This window comes from Danio rerio, chromosome 16 (assembly GCF_052040795.2).
Source record: "Danio rerio strain M-AB ecotype USA chromosome 16, GRCz13ab, whole genome shotgun sequence".
In the NCBI taxonomy this organism is placed as follows: Eukaryota; Metazoa; Chordata; class Actinopteri; order Cypriniformes; family Danionidae; genus Danio; species Danio rerio.
The window spans coordinates 31,806,645-31,822,425 of record NC_141036.1 but is presented as its reverse complement, the minus strand read 5'-3'; the positions used below and the strand labels follow the sequence as shown (position 1 = coordinate 31,822,425).

At 36.9% G+C, this 15,781-nt stretch overlaps 2 protein-coding genes across 2 annotated transcripts in view; both read right to left on the bottom strand.

Annotated features, from left to right (window-relative positions):
* si:ch211-197h24.9 overlaps window positions 1–15,781 on the bottom strand; it is a 188,113-nt gene that overhangs the window by 118,876 nt on the left and 53,456 nt on the right. The window lies entirely within an intron of this gene.
* Window positions 1–15,781, bottom strand: part of invs (inversin) — a gene marked incomplete at its 3' end in the record, with an annotated part of 60,336 nt that overhangs the window by 22,153 nt on the left and 22,402 nt on the right. Inside the window, 5 exon segments of the mRNA NM_152970.1 lie at window positions 1,035–1,144; window positions 1,729–1,909; window positions 3,426–3,593; window positions 11,126–11,299; window positions 14,996–15,159. Of these exon segments, the coding sequence (NP_694502.1) occupies window positions 1,035–1,144; window positions 1,729–1,909; window positions 3,426–3,593; window positions 11,126–11,299; window positions 14,996–15,159 (797 nt within the window).

Genomic DNA, 15,781 nt, shown 5'->3' with positions numbered 1-15,781 from the left:
TGACTTGGTGCAGCCCTGCTTAGCTTTAGTGGGGAACCATGTGAGAGTTGCAGAGAGTTGCAGAGAGCTAGCTGCCGACAATTGTGAGTAAATAAATGAATACATAAATGAATATACAAGAAAACAATCATATTTATTAATCAAAATAATTCCATTCCCAAACATTTGTGTTTAGATATTTTTGATTTGTCTGTGTCCGTATAGAAAATAATAATAAAAAAGAACAAAGTAAAAATTATTTTATTAACTTTTAAAATAAATTTTAATAAAAGGAGAATTTATTAATTAATTAATCAATCAATTAATTCTGTTTTAAACAACTAATAAATTAAAACATACATACAAAGGTTATTACAATAATACCTAATAATAATAAAAGTAATAGTCTAAATCATTCATTCATTCATTTTCTTTTCGGCTTAGTCCCTTTATTAGTCTGGGGTCACCACAGTGGACTTATCCAGCACGTTTTAACGCAAAGGATGCCCTTCCAGCCGCAACCCATCTCTGGGAAACATCCACACACACTCATTCACAAACACACACAGACACACACACACACACACACACACACACTACGGACAAATTTGCCTACCCAATTCAATCAAAATTATGTACATTTTTAATTGATATAAATTTATGATATAATAAATAATCCATAATAATACATCATTTAATAAAATATGTAAAAATGTGCATGTGTATGTATACATACATAAAAAATGTTTTATTCTGATGGTCTTTTGAATTTAAGTTACATTGCATCTACATGCAAACTTATTCTCATTAGATTAAAAGTACACTGTTAGGTTGGGTTAGAGTTAGTGTAAGTTGACATGTACTTGCAAAGTTTCTTATAGTCAGTTAAATGTCTGCTGAAGGAGCAGCATCAACAGATATTAAGCAGACAGTCTACTAATACTCAAATGGACCATCAAAATAAAGTGTTACCAAAAAATGATAAAACCCAACTAAAACACTTCAATTAAAACTGAAACATTTGTGGCCCAATCAAAGAAGCCGTTATATCTTACTGCATAGTTGCTCTGAGCTCCATAATGCAGTGGTGTTGCTCCCTGACTGTCTGATGGGATCATCCCAGACTTATTCCTCTCCAACAGCAGGTGGACAATCTTTGCATGACCTAAACAAACAAACACAAACCACTCTTGCGTTCACATCCACACTTAAAGAAAATAATACAAATAGGCAAAGGCCGATATATGATCTGACAGTATAATAACCTTGAATAAAAATATCACGGTTTCACGGTATAGTGATTACTGCTCTAAAGTATATTATTTTTAAAAATTACAACTTTTTTCCTTTGAACAGAATATATTTTAATTTGGGAAACATTTAAAATATTCTGGAACAGTAAACATGTCAGGCTGAATAAATCAAGTCAATAGGTCATTGCCTTCTGCTGTTTCAAAAACACAGATTTCTTTACAATTTAAAACAATATCTTTAGATATCTTTTCAGCTAGAGATACTGTTGTCCTAAAAAACAAAACAAAAAATAAATAAATTAATACATTTATCAAAAAAGAAAAAATAATATAACGTGAAAAAAATCTTACATATGTCGTAGCAATAGTATATAAGAAAATGCTGGCAGTTTTAAAACCTTGACTTTTCCAAACCACGGTGTAGCTCGAAAACGGTTATCATCCTATGCCTAAATACGATCTAAAAACACTTTTAGATATGAGTGTAAAAGTGTACCCAGCAGTGCCGCCCAGTGCAGTGGTGTCCTGAACAGGTTATCATAAGCTGTAACGCTGCAACCTTCATATGACGTCAGAACCTCAACCACTGCCTCATTCCCATCAGCCACTGCAAAATGCAGAGGGGTCCGTCCCTCATAGTCCTGCCAGTTCAACAGAGACTCTGTTGGAGCAGCTTCCTAAAATGTATAAACAAATATTGTGTCATTTGTTTATGTTACACTGACAAGACAGGAAAATGTAGTTCTTAAAAAAAAATTCTTTCCATTATCCAATCACAAAAAAAAAAAAAGTTATTTAAGATCATTTTGAGAACATGTTTGGGGAAACTATTCCTTTAGCGCATCTTCTCTGTGTTTATGACTTTCTTCTTTCAGGCGAACCAAGTCAGAGTAGTTTTTAATTTTACCCTGGCTGTTCCATGCTGTATAACTGTGTTGGGTAGTGTCCCTTTTTTGAAGGTTCCTAAAGCGTATAAATCCAGCATAAAACTAACCCACAGGCTTCCAGGAGAAATATTGCATGCCTTATGAAGTAGATTGGTGTGTTTTTGTGAAAGAAATATTTATGATTTTTAAATTATAAACTCAAATCCCTGCCGAATGAGCGTTCTGGGCAACTTCTTGGCAGACATCTGACTTGACATAACACTGATGTTGATGTACTCTGGCTCAAACAAACATAGCTGTACAAAAAACTCAATCTATTGTTCTTTAACAGTAAAATCCTTAGAAGTTTTACCTTCTCCTTTTCTCTATTAACTAGTTAATTAGCAGCGTTTATCAATCTTCATTCGTCTACTCTCACTGGAGCTTTGGCTGTGAGGTTGGATCTTTTCAGCGACGAGGATCTTTCAGACAGTTTGATTCAATGAACTGGTTCAAAAACCAAACACCATTTTTTTTAATGCTACAATGTAATGACATAATCCATAATGACGTAATGATAATCCTCTCATGTTAGGACTCAACATATCAAAAACATAGAAATCTTAATTGCAGCCAGTTATCACTATAATCAGAAAATTGTCTTACAATTAAGTTTTGCAACTCATACAAAGCATAATATTTAAATTTTCTGTTATGAAACAAACTTACATTTCACCCGATCCTCTCATTTAAATCCTTGGTTTACCTGTTCATGATCGGCCAGCACTACTTGAAGAAAATCTCACGCCATGCATCATTCTGAATCCATCTTATGAATGTTCAGCAGCCACCAGAAGTCAGTGATTTGTTTAATTTTTTAATGATTGAGTTAATAATTTAAAAATGTGATTTTTTTTTTGCAACAAAAACACATCAATCCGCTACTTAAGACATGCGCTAACCCCGTGGTGGCATATGGATTAGATTTACAATGCGTTTTTACACTTTAAAAAGCTTCAAAAAGGGTCACTAACTATTAACACTATACAGTGGAATATACATATGGAAGAGCCAAGATAAAGTTTAAAACTACACCGGCTGTGTTCATCTAAACGAAGAAATGAAGAAAGTCATGTAGAAAGTGGAATGGCTTGAGAGTGAGTAAATTATGGGGCAATTAAAACTTTTGAGTGACTTTAAAATTTAATTTCATAAAATAAAAAGTACATTGTAACACCCCTACATTGCACACCCAAAAATTGTCCCACCAATTGGTCTAGCTTGAAGTATTGGAATGTGTGAGGAGATGTTTTGAGGATGGACTCACCAGGATACAGCGCACTGTCCGGGTGGCATTGGGGTGTTTGTTGTGTGCTGCCCAGTGTAGAGGGATCTTGCCTTCGCTGTCTGGGATGCCGATGTTTGAATCATGCTTGATCAGCAGCTTTACATGCTCGGGGTGATTGTAGAAAGCGCTCCAGTGCAACGCCGTCTGCTGTAGAACAAACATTGGATTTCAAAGATCAGATTTCCAGCTTTACTCTTCACTCGTGCTGCACTGCAGCTGCAAGCGGGCTTCATGGCCTTCAAGCAAATTGGGTCCTAATGTGATCACAGCTACCGAGCTGTCAATGAAGTGCAATCAAGAAAATAACATTATGGAGCTTTTCCAAGAGCGCAAATAAAGGAGTGCTGGCATTCGCTCTTTATCATATCACATTAAGCTAGTCGGCCAGTTCCCTCTAGGCTTACAGGTCCAAGACCTTCTATATCCACAATTCCAGCAAACCCACCAAGACTGAGAACATCAATTTCTTTTTTTTTTTTTTTTACAGTGTGGAGTTTAATTTTAAAATGTGTTGAGCAAATCTGACAGTATACTTTAAAAATATGGGATAGAAACTGTTTTCGCTCAGAGACTGCTATTAAATTTAAGTAAAATGTAAGTATTTTCTTTTGTAAAAATATTCTCTGATCTTTGTTTCATCTAAATATCCACAAAATCAATAAACTTTTTTTTACAGAGTACTACACTATCATTTATTGTTGAAAACTTAACGAAAAAATGAAAAACTAAAAAATTAGCTGCAGTATTTTAAAATAAAATAATAAAAAATTAAACAGTAAAATAAATGTATAACTTAAATGTAAATTAATTTTAACTTTTTACTTTTAATTTACTTTTAATTATTTACTCACAGTGAAATGAATCAAAACAAATGTTTATATTAAAAAAGTAAAACTTAAATAATAACTATGTGAATTAAATAGTGTAAAACAATGTGATGCAAAATGTGAAATTCAACAAAATTCACATCATTTTATTAAACAGCAAATTATATTAAAATTATGCTGATTAAATTCAAAAGAGAAATGTACCCTAAGATTGTTGTGCATTAAAGGGCTGTAAATGCACAATGTGGAGTAAAAGAACTACCCGATGTGAACACACAACATGTCTACCTCTGACATTACTCAAATGAATGAAGGCTCTGGCAAATAAAGTGTCTATGTTTTTTGAATGCTACCTTAATGTACAAGTAGTTAAAACTCGCTCATTCAGAGGCGGGAACCGGTAGACGTGCAACATCTTTAAATTATAAGGTAAAGACAAAACAAAGGTTTCCATCTGGAGCTCCTTAACCCGATTTGCAACTTGTAAACACTCGCTCCAATGGGTTCGGTCAGCTCTCAGCCACCCACACTTGTCACCGATACCAAGCCGACCAATCACAGAGCTTGCACTACGTGTCATTGCGACTTGTAGTAGTTACATTCTGGCTACGCCAGACCAAATGTAGGGCATTGGGGAAGGGCTAGATAGCCCTTGAAACTGATATTTTTCCAGGGCCACACTACAAACCAAAGAGACAAAAAAATTCCCTCAATATTGCAGCTGCAACAGCAGCATGGTTTTACATGCAAGTTAGGAGATGTTTTTGATATTTACTAAAAATGTTTACAACAAACAAGAATGTGTTTTAATACATTCATAATGGCTTTCATGTTTTACGATCATGCTTTGAAAAAATAAATAAATAAAAATAAACCCTGCTAATAGTAACTCTGGAATAGTAGTCCCACAACATACTTTCACATCACAAAAAGTATGTGTCGCCAAGTGATGACACTCGAATACCGTGTCAGAAAAGTCTAGTGGCTGGGAATTGGCTTTTTACAGTGTCTGGTATAACGTTAATGTTGTTTTAATTGTAAATGCACAGTACAGTTACAAACTTATTGCCTCATTATATTGTTGTGACAACATGATATTGTTGCCTTCTGCAATTTACTGAAAATATATACCAAAAAATTGTGCAACTGGAATAATTACAGCAGCCACCGTCGAAGATCTCATATAAAGTAAGCTTGAGACAACATCTGATGGCGGGTGCGAGTGTTGTAGTGCTGTCTCATTTCTAAGAGATAAATTTGAAGCCCCTTCACACTCTATTTAAGAATAAGGGGTAGGGGTACAAAAATAGAATTGGGATTGGGCCAATGATTTATATCTTACAATTACAACTATTTCTTCTGAATGTGAAATAATTTCTTGTAAAATCAAATTCATTCCTCATAATTCTGACTATTTCTTGTTGATACACTGCAAAAAAAACGATTTTCTGAGATTTTATTGTCTTTTTTTCCTTTGTTTTTTTTTTGTCTTGTGAGTAAGCAAAATAATCTTGTTTTTCCTTTTGACAAAATTATCATTCTGCTTGCCCCATTGAAAGATTATTTTGCTTGTGTTAAGAAAAAAAGTCACTTTATTTTGGCATATTATTTCTTAAAACAAGACAGTATTTTTTGCTTGTCTAGAAAATGCTTCTTGATTTACAAATCATTAGACATTTGGTCTAGAATCAAGAAAAATAAAAGCAAGAAAAGCATTTTTGCAGTGTGTGAATTTATTTCCAGTTTGTTGATCATACTTTGTTGATCATATTTGAAAGTTTGTTGATCATACTTTTAACTGTTTTATTTCAATACAACCTTTATGTTACTAATATTATTTTCAAAACTGCCGCATCTATTGTTGTCAATCTGAATGCATTTTCTTATATAACTTAATTGTATATAACAGGGGTGTCCAACCTCGGTCCTGGAGGGCTGGTGTCCTGCATATTTTAGTTCTAACCCCAATTAAACACACCTGAACCAGCTAATCAAGCTCTTTCTAGGTCTTCTAGAAACTTCCAAGCAGTTGTTTTGAAGAAAGTTGGAGCTAAACTATGCAGGACACCGGCCCTCCAGGACAGAGTTTGGACATCCCTGGTATACTGTATAACTTATATAACAAATTTAACATGTCACGTATGACCTAAAAAGGCCTCTGAAGCCAAGAGACTTCTGATGCTCAAATCTCTTGGCAGTTGAAGGCAAAAAAATCAAAAACATTTTTGGCTGCCTGCCTGATAAATTGCTTAAGCATTTCCTTATTTATAAGTCATTTATAAGCAAATTAATCCTGGTCTTTATCTTGTTCGCAAACTGAACCAGCAGGCCACTGATCACCCATCATCACCATGAAGACAGTTTGCAGAACAGTTTGATTCAGCAAAGTATATCTTATAAAGATCACTTCATCATTGCTCGAGTTTCCCCAGCCACAAAACAAAGTGAAGAGCGAAGACGCACTAGATAAGCTATTTTCTGCATCTGACCACAGAGCAAGCCTCATCACGAGAAATCACGACTGTGCTTATCAAATTATTACAAAACCAACAGACGAATAAAGGACTGCAAACAAAACTCCCTTATGCGACTCAATGGAAGCACTGATACAACCGCAGTGCACGCGCACACGTACACACTCATGTTAGCATAATCACAACCATACACCCACGCACACACACACACACACACAGAATAATGATTTAAAACAGGAGCCTTAATAACCCTGGTAGCTTTGAGCAGTTTGTCTGTGGAATGAGATTTTAAATGACGGCGTATCTAAAGAGTCGCTGTATGTGCGTAGATCATCGGAAAGTAAACTGGGGTGAATGTTTACAGTAATTGGAGCCAAAGTGAATAAAGCTGCATGTGGTCTGGTAATCTGGAGCAGTTGATAGCAGTGTTTCCCAGGAAAATACAGGGCCACATACGTATCTCTACAACCTCTTGGTTTGCTCTTTGGTGACCGGCACATTTTTTCTTATCTGCTTTAAAAAATCCTGTGTTTACTAATGATCCTAGGAGTACTACTGCTGTTATCATTACCAGGTTTATAGCCCATCGAGTAGTAATACAAATATTACAGTAAATTACAACATCAGTGCTAACCGTTATGGAACTTTTAGCCATTTCATCAAATCTGGGGTGCGTTTTCCAAACAACAACATAACTCATTGGCTGAACTATCATAATACGATGTATCGCTTGGGAAAAGCAGTGTTTCCCAAAATCGTAGTTGATTTGTTGCAGATCCATGTTTGAACCACATTAGTTAAAACGTAAAACGTCTATACTGAAACTCTAAACGGCGTGAAGTAAGTACTTCTTTAAAGAAGAACCCCAATAATTGTTTGTGCAAGATATAAATTTTTTTTAATTCTTTAAAAATTTTGCAAAAACTTGCCCTCGTTTTCCATATTAATTGAAATATAGGTAAATGACACACATAGGACCTGTATATGTTTCCTTTACAAATATTATTGAAAATATTTCATAAAAAATCACTAAGCCAACACGATCTTCTAACCAACAGACCCATGTCATATACAGATACAGTTCTTAATAAATAACCTATTATAAATGAAAAGCATTAAGGTGTGCTTTATATTTTTGTTTTTACAAGATTTGGAGACGTAACGTAACTCATGAGCCAGGTTGCATTAAAAATGGCATAAATTTTTTCAAAGTGCACTACGAAGGGAACGCAATTGTTAATATAATGATAGCTAAAACTGAACTGTAAAAATACTTGGAAAGCAAATACACCTAAGAGTGATGCCTTTAATGTTTTTTTTAATCATTCCAAGTTTAAATGTTAAAAAATTCTAAATGAATAGGGCATAGGGTGGATAACTGGGAATAGAACACAACCAGGAACTATGCTTCTAACTAGAGGTGTAGAGTTGCATTGATAAGAACGCTCCGGTTACTAAAATAACCCCGTGGGGGGGAATGGAAATGCTATGTGGAAACTTCCACTATGGGGATTTCCTCAGAATCCAGTCATCTGAAAGAGTATATAGATGGGCCAATAAAATGCATAGTTCCATCTATGGAGCGTACGTGAGGCATAGATTTGCATGCGAAACGGTACCAGTCCCAGAGAAGAAGCTTCTTCAAGGGGGATGTGCCAGGAAGGGGCGCCCTTCAGGTCTATTGCTGTAGACCAATCCCGAGGATGAACGCACCAAAGGATGCGCTTCTGCGTAAGTATTCTGAATGACAGCTTGTGAAGACAGCGGTTCAAAACGTGCAGATCTAGCCCACCACTCTTTCTTGGGTACAATGAAGTACAAGCTGTAAAACCCGCTCTCCATCTTGGCGGGAGGGGCGGACACGGGGCTAGTGAAATACACACCCGTAAACTTGGGACTCACTTTCACCTCGCACCCAGGCTCTAAAGGAGGGAATAGAAGTGTGAGAGAAGGGAGACCATCCACCCACACCTCGCAAGCCACTGGCAAAGTGCATCGATCCTACCAGCTGGAAGGCATAGCATCCCAGACTGGCAGTGTGCAGGCTGTCACATCTGGGGAAGGAAAAAAATGCTCTTTCTTTGAGGGTTTGATGGTGTTTTTTATGCACCGTTGGATGAAGAGCCCAGCCCCCCCACCGGGTAAAGAGCAAATTCCCTCTACTCCAGATGGCCCATCTCAGGGACGCTTCGTGGACCATCTACCGGTCCTAGCAACGCCCTGGAGCAGGGATCGCTGGTTGCCTGCGAGGTGTTTGGCGCTGCCGCTTGGCTAGAGGCGTAGGCAGGGGGCAAAGCAGCTCTCGCAGGTGGGCAATCTCTGCAAGAAGTAGTAGATGTAGATGGTTCGGCGGGGGGCAGAACGGCCTTACATCCCCTGATGACTTCTCTGCAAGAAGTAGTGGATGTAGATGGTTCGGCAGGGGGGGGCGAATCGGCCTTACATTCACTGATGACTGAATTCACCGACGGTGTCGCCAAACAGGCCAGCCTGGGATATGGGCGAGTTAAGAAAGCCAACTTTGTCAGCTTTGCGCATATCTTTTCTCCAGGTTTAGCCAGAGGTGGCATTCCTGGACCACTAGTGTGGCCATCATCATTCCCAGGGCACATGCAGCGGACTTGTGATCCTAAGACCGGTTGTGGTGTGGGGCTTGTGTAACAAGCCTGGGTCGTAACCACCCTTGTGTGGCTGGGCCAGCGCCTGCGCTGGGTAGAGTAGGTAGGTGGCCATAGCGTGCAGGGTGGACGCAGCCTAGCCCGCGGCCTTGTGGGCTCTGGCTTGGAAGGAGGCAGATAACCCACACGTCTTGGACGGGAGACAAGGCTGATTCCACCAGGAAGAGGCAACATGCGAGCCAGCAATTGCACTCTCAATCTGGGGAATCAACTTGTAGCCCCTGGCTGCCCGGCTATCAAGGGCGGTGTGGGCGGAGTCGCACTTAGATCGGGCAGAGAAAGGTGCCCACCAAGACTGCGTGACCCTACTTTGCACTACCAGGAAGAAAGGGACAGGAGGCTTAGAAGGTCTAAGCCTTCCTCCGCATATCCTTCACATACACCTATCTAGTCAGTCCGACCCCAGGCTGGGGGATAAACCATCTCCAGGCCCATGGCCAAAGCAGCCTGGGAAAGCACGGTTATTGTGTCTGCTTCCAGATCCAACACCGCTCGCTACCCCGAAGGGAGGGAGCGGGTTTGAATTCTCATCAGACAATAACAGCCCATCCTATGATGCAGCGATGGACATCTGAGGCTCTGTGTCATCAAGTGAGTGGGCGTCCATCCGAGGACGGAGCGCTTCTCTCACTCGAAGCTTGGATGGAGCACGTGCAGGAACAAGAGGTCCTCAAGCCCAAGGGCGGCGGATTTACTCCCACTGTAACTCTCAGATCTGCCCAAGTGCCCACAGCGAGCGGGGGAAACTGGGGTGGGTGGCCCTTTTGCAAGAGCGAGCCGCGATCTTAACTGCACTACAGACATGCCACCACAGTGATGGCATGCACTACCGCGAGTTTCGTGCCCATCATCCGTCATAAGTCAGTTTATCTAAAGGTAGGAAAATGGCGTAACTTAATATTTAAATATTAAATGTAACTTAATATTTATAGTAATTTGAAATATTTCTCATGATTGCAACTACTTCGTCAATTATTCCAAGTATTATTCCTGTGATTGCAAATGTATTGCTAATAACTATGACTTAAAAATGTAAATTTAATTTATTCTTAACTGCATATTTAGTGCTCATATTTGCAACAGATTCTTACCAATATAACGGTTAACTGTGATTATTTCTTATAGCTTTTCATGCTTCTCATAATTGCAATTACTTCTTGTGAATGTGAGTTTGTTTTCTGAAATTGGGAATTTATTTCACATAATTGTGACAATTACAAGAAACTATGTCTTGTGAATTTGACAGTCTCTTGTAATCGCAAATTTATTTCTGAGTTCTCATAACTGTAATTTTACTCTGATTTATACTTTGAGGTGGAAAAGTGACATTTGTTGTGAAATGGTTTTATTTATGTTTTATCTATGCAGCAAGTGTGTAAGTCACTTCATATACACACACACACACACACACACATAAGGTTAACATTGCGATGGGACCCTGAGCCTCATAGGCGCCTGGCAAGCTCTCGCAGCAGCTCTGAGAAAATATCTTTTATTAGACAATTTAAATAGAGCTCATATCCTCCAGAGAAACATCAGAGGGTGCAGAGCCCCCCTGCTGCTTTACGACATATATACAACCACAAACACACATGCAAACAGACATACACACCACCTAACCTCACGTTCACCCCAATCCACACACATGTCATCTGTATGTAAGTATGTGCAGTGTTTTTGTGTGTATTTGTGTTTGGTACCTTATTCCTGTCCTGTGTGTCCACTTCACCGGGCGCCATGTGTTTGAGGAGCAGAGACAAAGGTTTAGAGCTGGAATGACGGGATGCCAGGTGTAATGGAGTCATTTCCTCCAGATCTTTCAATCGCCAATCAGCATGACGTGACAGTAGGAGTTTCATGAAACGCACGTTGCCCTGAAAAAGTAAAAAAAAAAATAATAATAATATATATATATATATATATAGAGTTTTAATATCTCATTTCTAATAACTGATTTATTTTATCTTTGCCATGATGACAGTAAAAAATATTTGACTAGATATTTTTCAAAACACTTCTATACAGCTCAAAGTGACATTTAAAGGCTTAACTAGGTTAATTAGGGTAGGCAGATTAGGGTAACTAGGCAAGTTATTAAATAACAATGGCTTGGTTCGGTAGAAAAAAAATGTATAGCTTAAAGGGGCTAATAATGTTTACCTTAAATTAGTTTTTAAAAAATTAAAAACTGCTTTTATTCTAGCCAAAACAAAACAAATAAGACTTTCTCCAGAAGAAAAAATATTATTAGACATACTGTGAAAAATTCCTTTCTCTGTTAAACATCTTTTAGGAAATATTTGTAAAAGAAAAAGAAAATATCAAAGGGGGCTAATAATTCTGACTTCAATTGTACACATCTAGAACTAATGACTTTAATTGCGCAAAAAGTTTGTCTGTTAATAGATTGAGTGGACACAGGTTAGTGAAAATCTAGTTCATACACAAATGTTTTCAAATTATTTTATAATGTATATAAATTCAGTCAGAGTGGTTAATATAAAGTTATTAATAGACCTGTGAAGTTAATTTGACTGATTTAAACCAGTAACACTTTAGTTTTTTTTGTGAATGTCCCAAGACAAGACAATCTTCTAGAAACATGATTTTAGTTCAATTAGATTTACTTCATGTTTTGAGGTTTCCATTGGGAAATTTTAAACTTTATGCTTTAAACATTGATTTGTTTTTTTATTTTTATATACACTAATGGCCAAAAGTGGGGACAGGTTTTTCATTTTTTTTAATTATTATTATTCTGTGTATTAAGGAGGCATTTATTAAATGTGAAAAATTTTTAAATATTTATTAAAATGTTAAATTACTGCTTTGTTATTTTATGAAGTTTCAAATGAAATTATTACTGCAGTCATTATTGATTTTATTACTATTACAATTAATTATATATATATATATATATATATATATATATATATATATATATAATTTAATATTAGAGTGATTTTTGAAGGATCATGTGGCTAAAAAACTGGAAATTCATCTTTAAAATCACCAGAATAAATTATTAAATAAATTATAAACTACATTTTTCTTGACAGATAATGTGGTAATGATTGCTAAAAACCTGTATCCATCAAATACATTTATTACTCTTACATTTTTTTTCCTTTTTAAAAAAATCCATTCATGCCACCATACGGAAGAAAAAGCTCTTTAGTTCCATCGCATCTCAAATTAAACTATTTTATCAGCTCATATCTGATGTACATTTTTACTAAAACGATAAAGCACCCCCTAAAGCCACTAAAACAATAAATAAAATCATGAAAACAGTGCTCGGTATCACCCAGAGAGATTTATTCTGGCCCCGCGGTTTGAGGAAGAGGCAGCTGTTTATCCATCTAAAGGGCCTGAATGTGTCTGAGAGCGAACGGCCCTCCCGGCTCATCAAGTATCCTCCCAGGCCTCCTTAACTCCGGTGTAAAACATTCCAGGGAGAGCCCTCGTGTGTGCGTGTGTGTGTGTGTCAGGCCTCTCAGTCTCTATTCCCAGCCCAATTAGAGTGTTAATCCCTGAGCTACAGCTCTTATTGATCTAGATGTCAGAGTGTTACCCATCAATCCCGTCTCTCCCTGTCTCCCTCTCCTCACACTCCTCTCCACTGCGCTCTCCAATCCTCTCATCTGGTCACATTCAGACCATCTCGTATATTAAGTCAAAATAACTTAACAAACATACAAGCGCTCTCATATTTAAATCTCAGGGAGAAATGCATCAACATCATCAACACTAGAGGGCAGTAAACACTAACAACATCCGTCCTGTTTGAATGTTGTGTCTATGTGCATTTGTGGTTGTGTGTGCCTTGTATTGCTTACATTGTGGAGACCACATGTCCCCACAAGTATAGCAATACCAGTCAATTTTTAACCTTATGGGCACATTTTTTTGGAAAAAGGCTCATCAAACACAATGCAGGGCTGTTTTACCCCCGTGAGGATTGGGTTTAGAGGTAGGTTTGGAAAAGGATGGAATTGAATCATTACGTCTATGGGAAGTCCCTACAGACCTCCAAAATACATTGAGAAAATGCAGGGTTACAAAAAATACCTTCATGTTGTCCCAACTCAAATTGATTAATTTAATTTAGTTGTTTTTACAAATTTAAATGGGTTGAACACAAAACGACTGCGTTGTCAATAAAAATATATCAAGGATTATGTTGATTCAGATCATTTAAACAATATTTTGCACAAGTAGCAATAAATATTTGTTTGAGCGTACCTGTACAAGTCTGAGTGGGCATTTGTGTGTGTGCTTGTGACATCAGGACACAAACTTGTATAATGACATGTGTATGACAGATATTGCAAGTAGATTAGAGATTGTTAACAAGTATCTAAACAAGGGGTGCCCAAACTTTTTCTTATGAAGGGCCAAAACCCCCCCCTCACCATTGTTTTTTTTTCTTTTTTAAATATTTCCCAAATGATGTTTAACAGTTTCCCAGAAATGGGTTGCGGCTGGAAGGGCATCCGCTGCGTAAAAACTCGGTGAATAAGTTGGCGGTTTATTCCGCTGTGGCGACCCCAGATTAATAAAGGCACTAAGCCCACAAGAAAATGAATGAATGAATGAATGTTTAACAGAGCAAGGAAATTTGTATGTCTGATCATGTTTTTTCTTCTGGAGAAAGTCTTTTGTTTTATTTTGGCTAGAACAAAAGCAGTTTTTTAAATTTTTTAAACACCATTTAAGGACAAAATTAGCCCCTTTAAGCTATTTTTTTCCAACTGTCTACAGAACAAACCATCGTTATTCAATAACTTGCCTAATTACCCTAACCTGCCTAGTTAACCTAATTAAGTGTTTAAATGTCACTTTAAGCTGTATAGAAGTGTCTTGAAAAATATTGAGTAAAATATTATTTACTGTCATCATGTGTTGAAAAAAATATTCTCTCCGTTAAACAGAAATTGGGGGAAAAAATAAACAGGGGTGCTAATAATTCAGGGGGCTAATAATTCTAACTTCAACTGTATATCCAACTTTAGTACAAAGTTGCTATGGTTAATTTCCTCATTTATTTCAAAATAATTAGAAAACATTATTTTAATCATATTAACTAAGACATTATATATTTTTTTCCAATTTATAATGGCCCTATTAAAATAAAAATACCCAAGAATTCCATTTATAACACAAAAGAGATTGATGCTGAATACACTATTCAAGCTGTCTTTGCCTTAATTAGCTCACTGAGGACCTCTGAATTGTGGTGTATATGTTGACGCAACAGTATGAACATTAAAAAATTGGATTCATTTACATTTAATTGAAACATATTTGCTTTTTTGTAGCTTAACAATAAAATAAACCAATGAAGGTTATGTTAAATTGAAATGCCAATGTGTATTAAAGCCATTAACCCCAACTCTCCCCAAAAGTCTCCCTCTCTTATTAGACGGGATGGAGGGCCAAATAAAAGGTTACTATGGGCCAACTTTGGCCCATGGGCCCTAGATTGGGCATGTCTGATTTTAACAATGGAAAGCTATGGAATGCCGCCACAATTTACATAAAGAGCACTTTTTGTGTGTATGATTTACCTTCTGTGCAGCGAGATGCAGGGCAGTTCTTTGACTGTGGTCAGTTTTGTTGATGGCGGCGCCGGCCTTAAGCAGCACCTCTGCACAGTCCAAACGGTCAGCCAGAACACAATACATCAGAGGAGTCCGGCCGAACTGATCCTCACTGTCCCGCAGAGCAGATTCTGCTGTAGACATAAAGTAAACACACACTCATCAAAGAGTCAACTTGTTATTGAAGCCCATGTAAGGGGAATATGGGGGAGTGCTATATTGAATAATTGCAATAAACCAATGATTTTTGTGTAGTTCCTATCTTTGCTTTGTTAAATTGTGTAGTTATTAACTTAATTAGTAATTACTGTTTTATTTTGTAATGCTAAAATAAAGCATTAAAGTCTTGCATTTGGTACTAATACAATAAACACAATTACGTCAATCCAATTTTAAGTGGACGATGCTGAAAACAGGTGTAGACAAAAACAGATCTAAAAGGTTTACTTCACTTACTTCAAAATGAATTTGATTAAATTGTTTTCATAGGATAAACATTTATGGTGTTGAATGCATTTTAACTACCATTGGAAACTCTGTCAACTCTCCACTAGCATTGAGTAAGTTGTTTCAAAACAGTAATTAATTACAAATGACTAATTACATCATTAAAACTCCATTTAATTACATTTTCTAATTACTTTGTGTGAAATGTAGCTTAATTAACCAAGTGATTTAATTACCTGACCCAATACTTCTTAAATACCATATAAATTTCCGTACAAAAAATATATATTAAACTCTTTTAGTTAT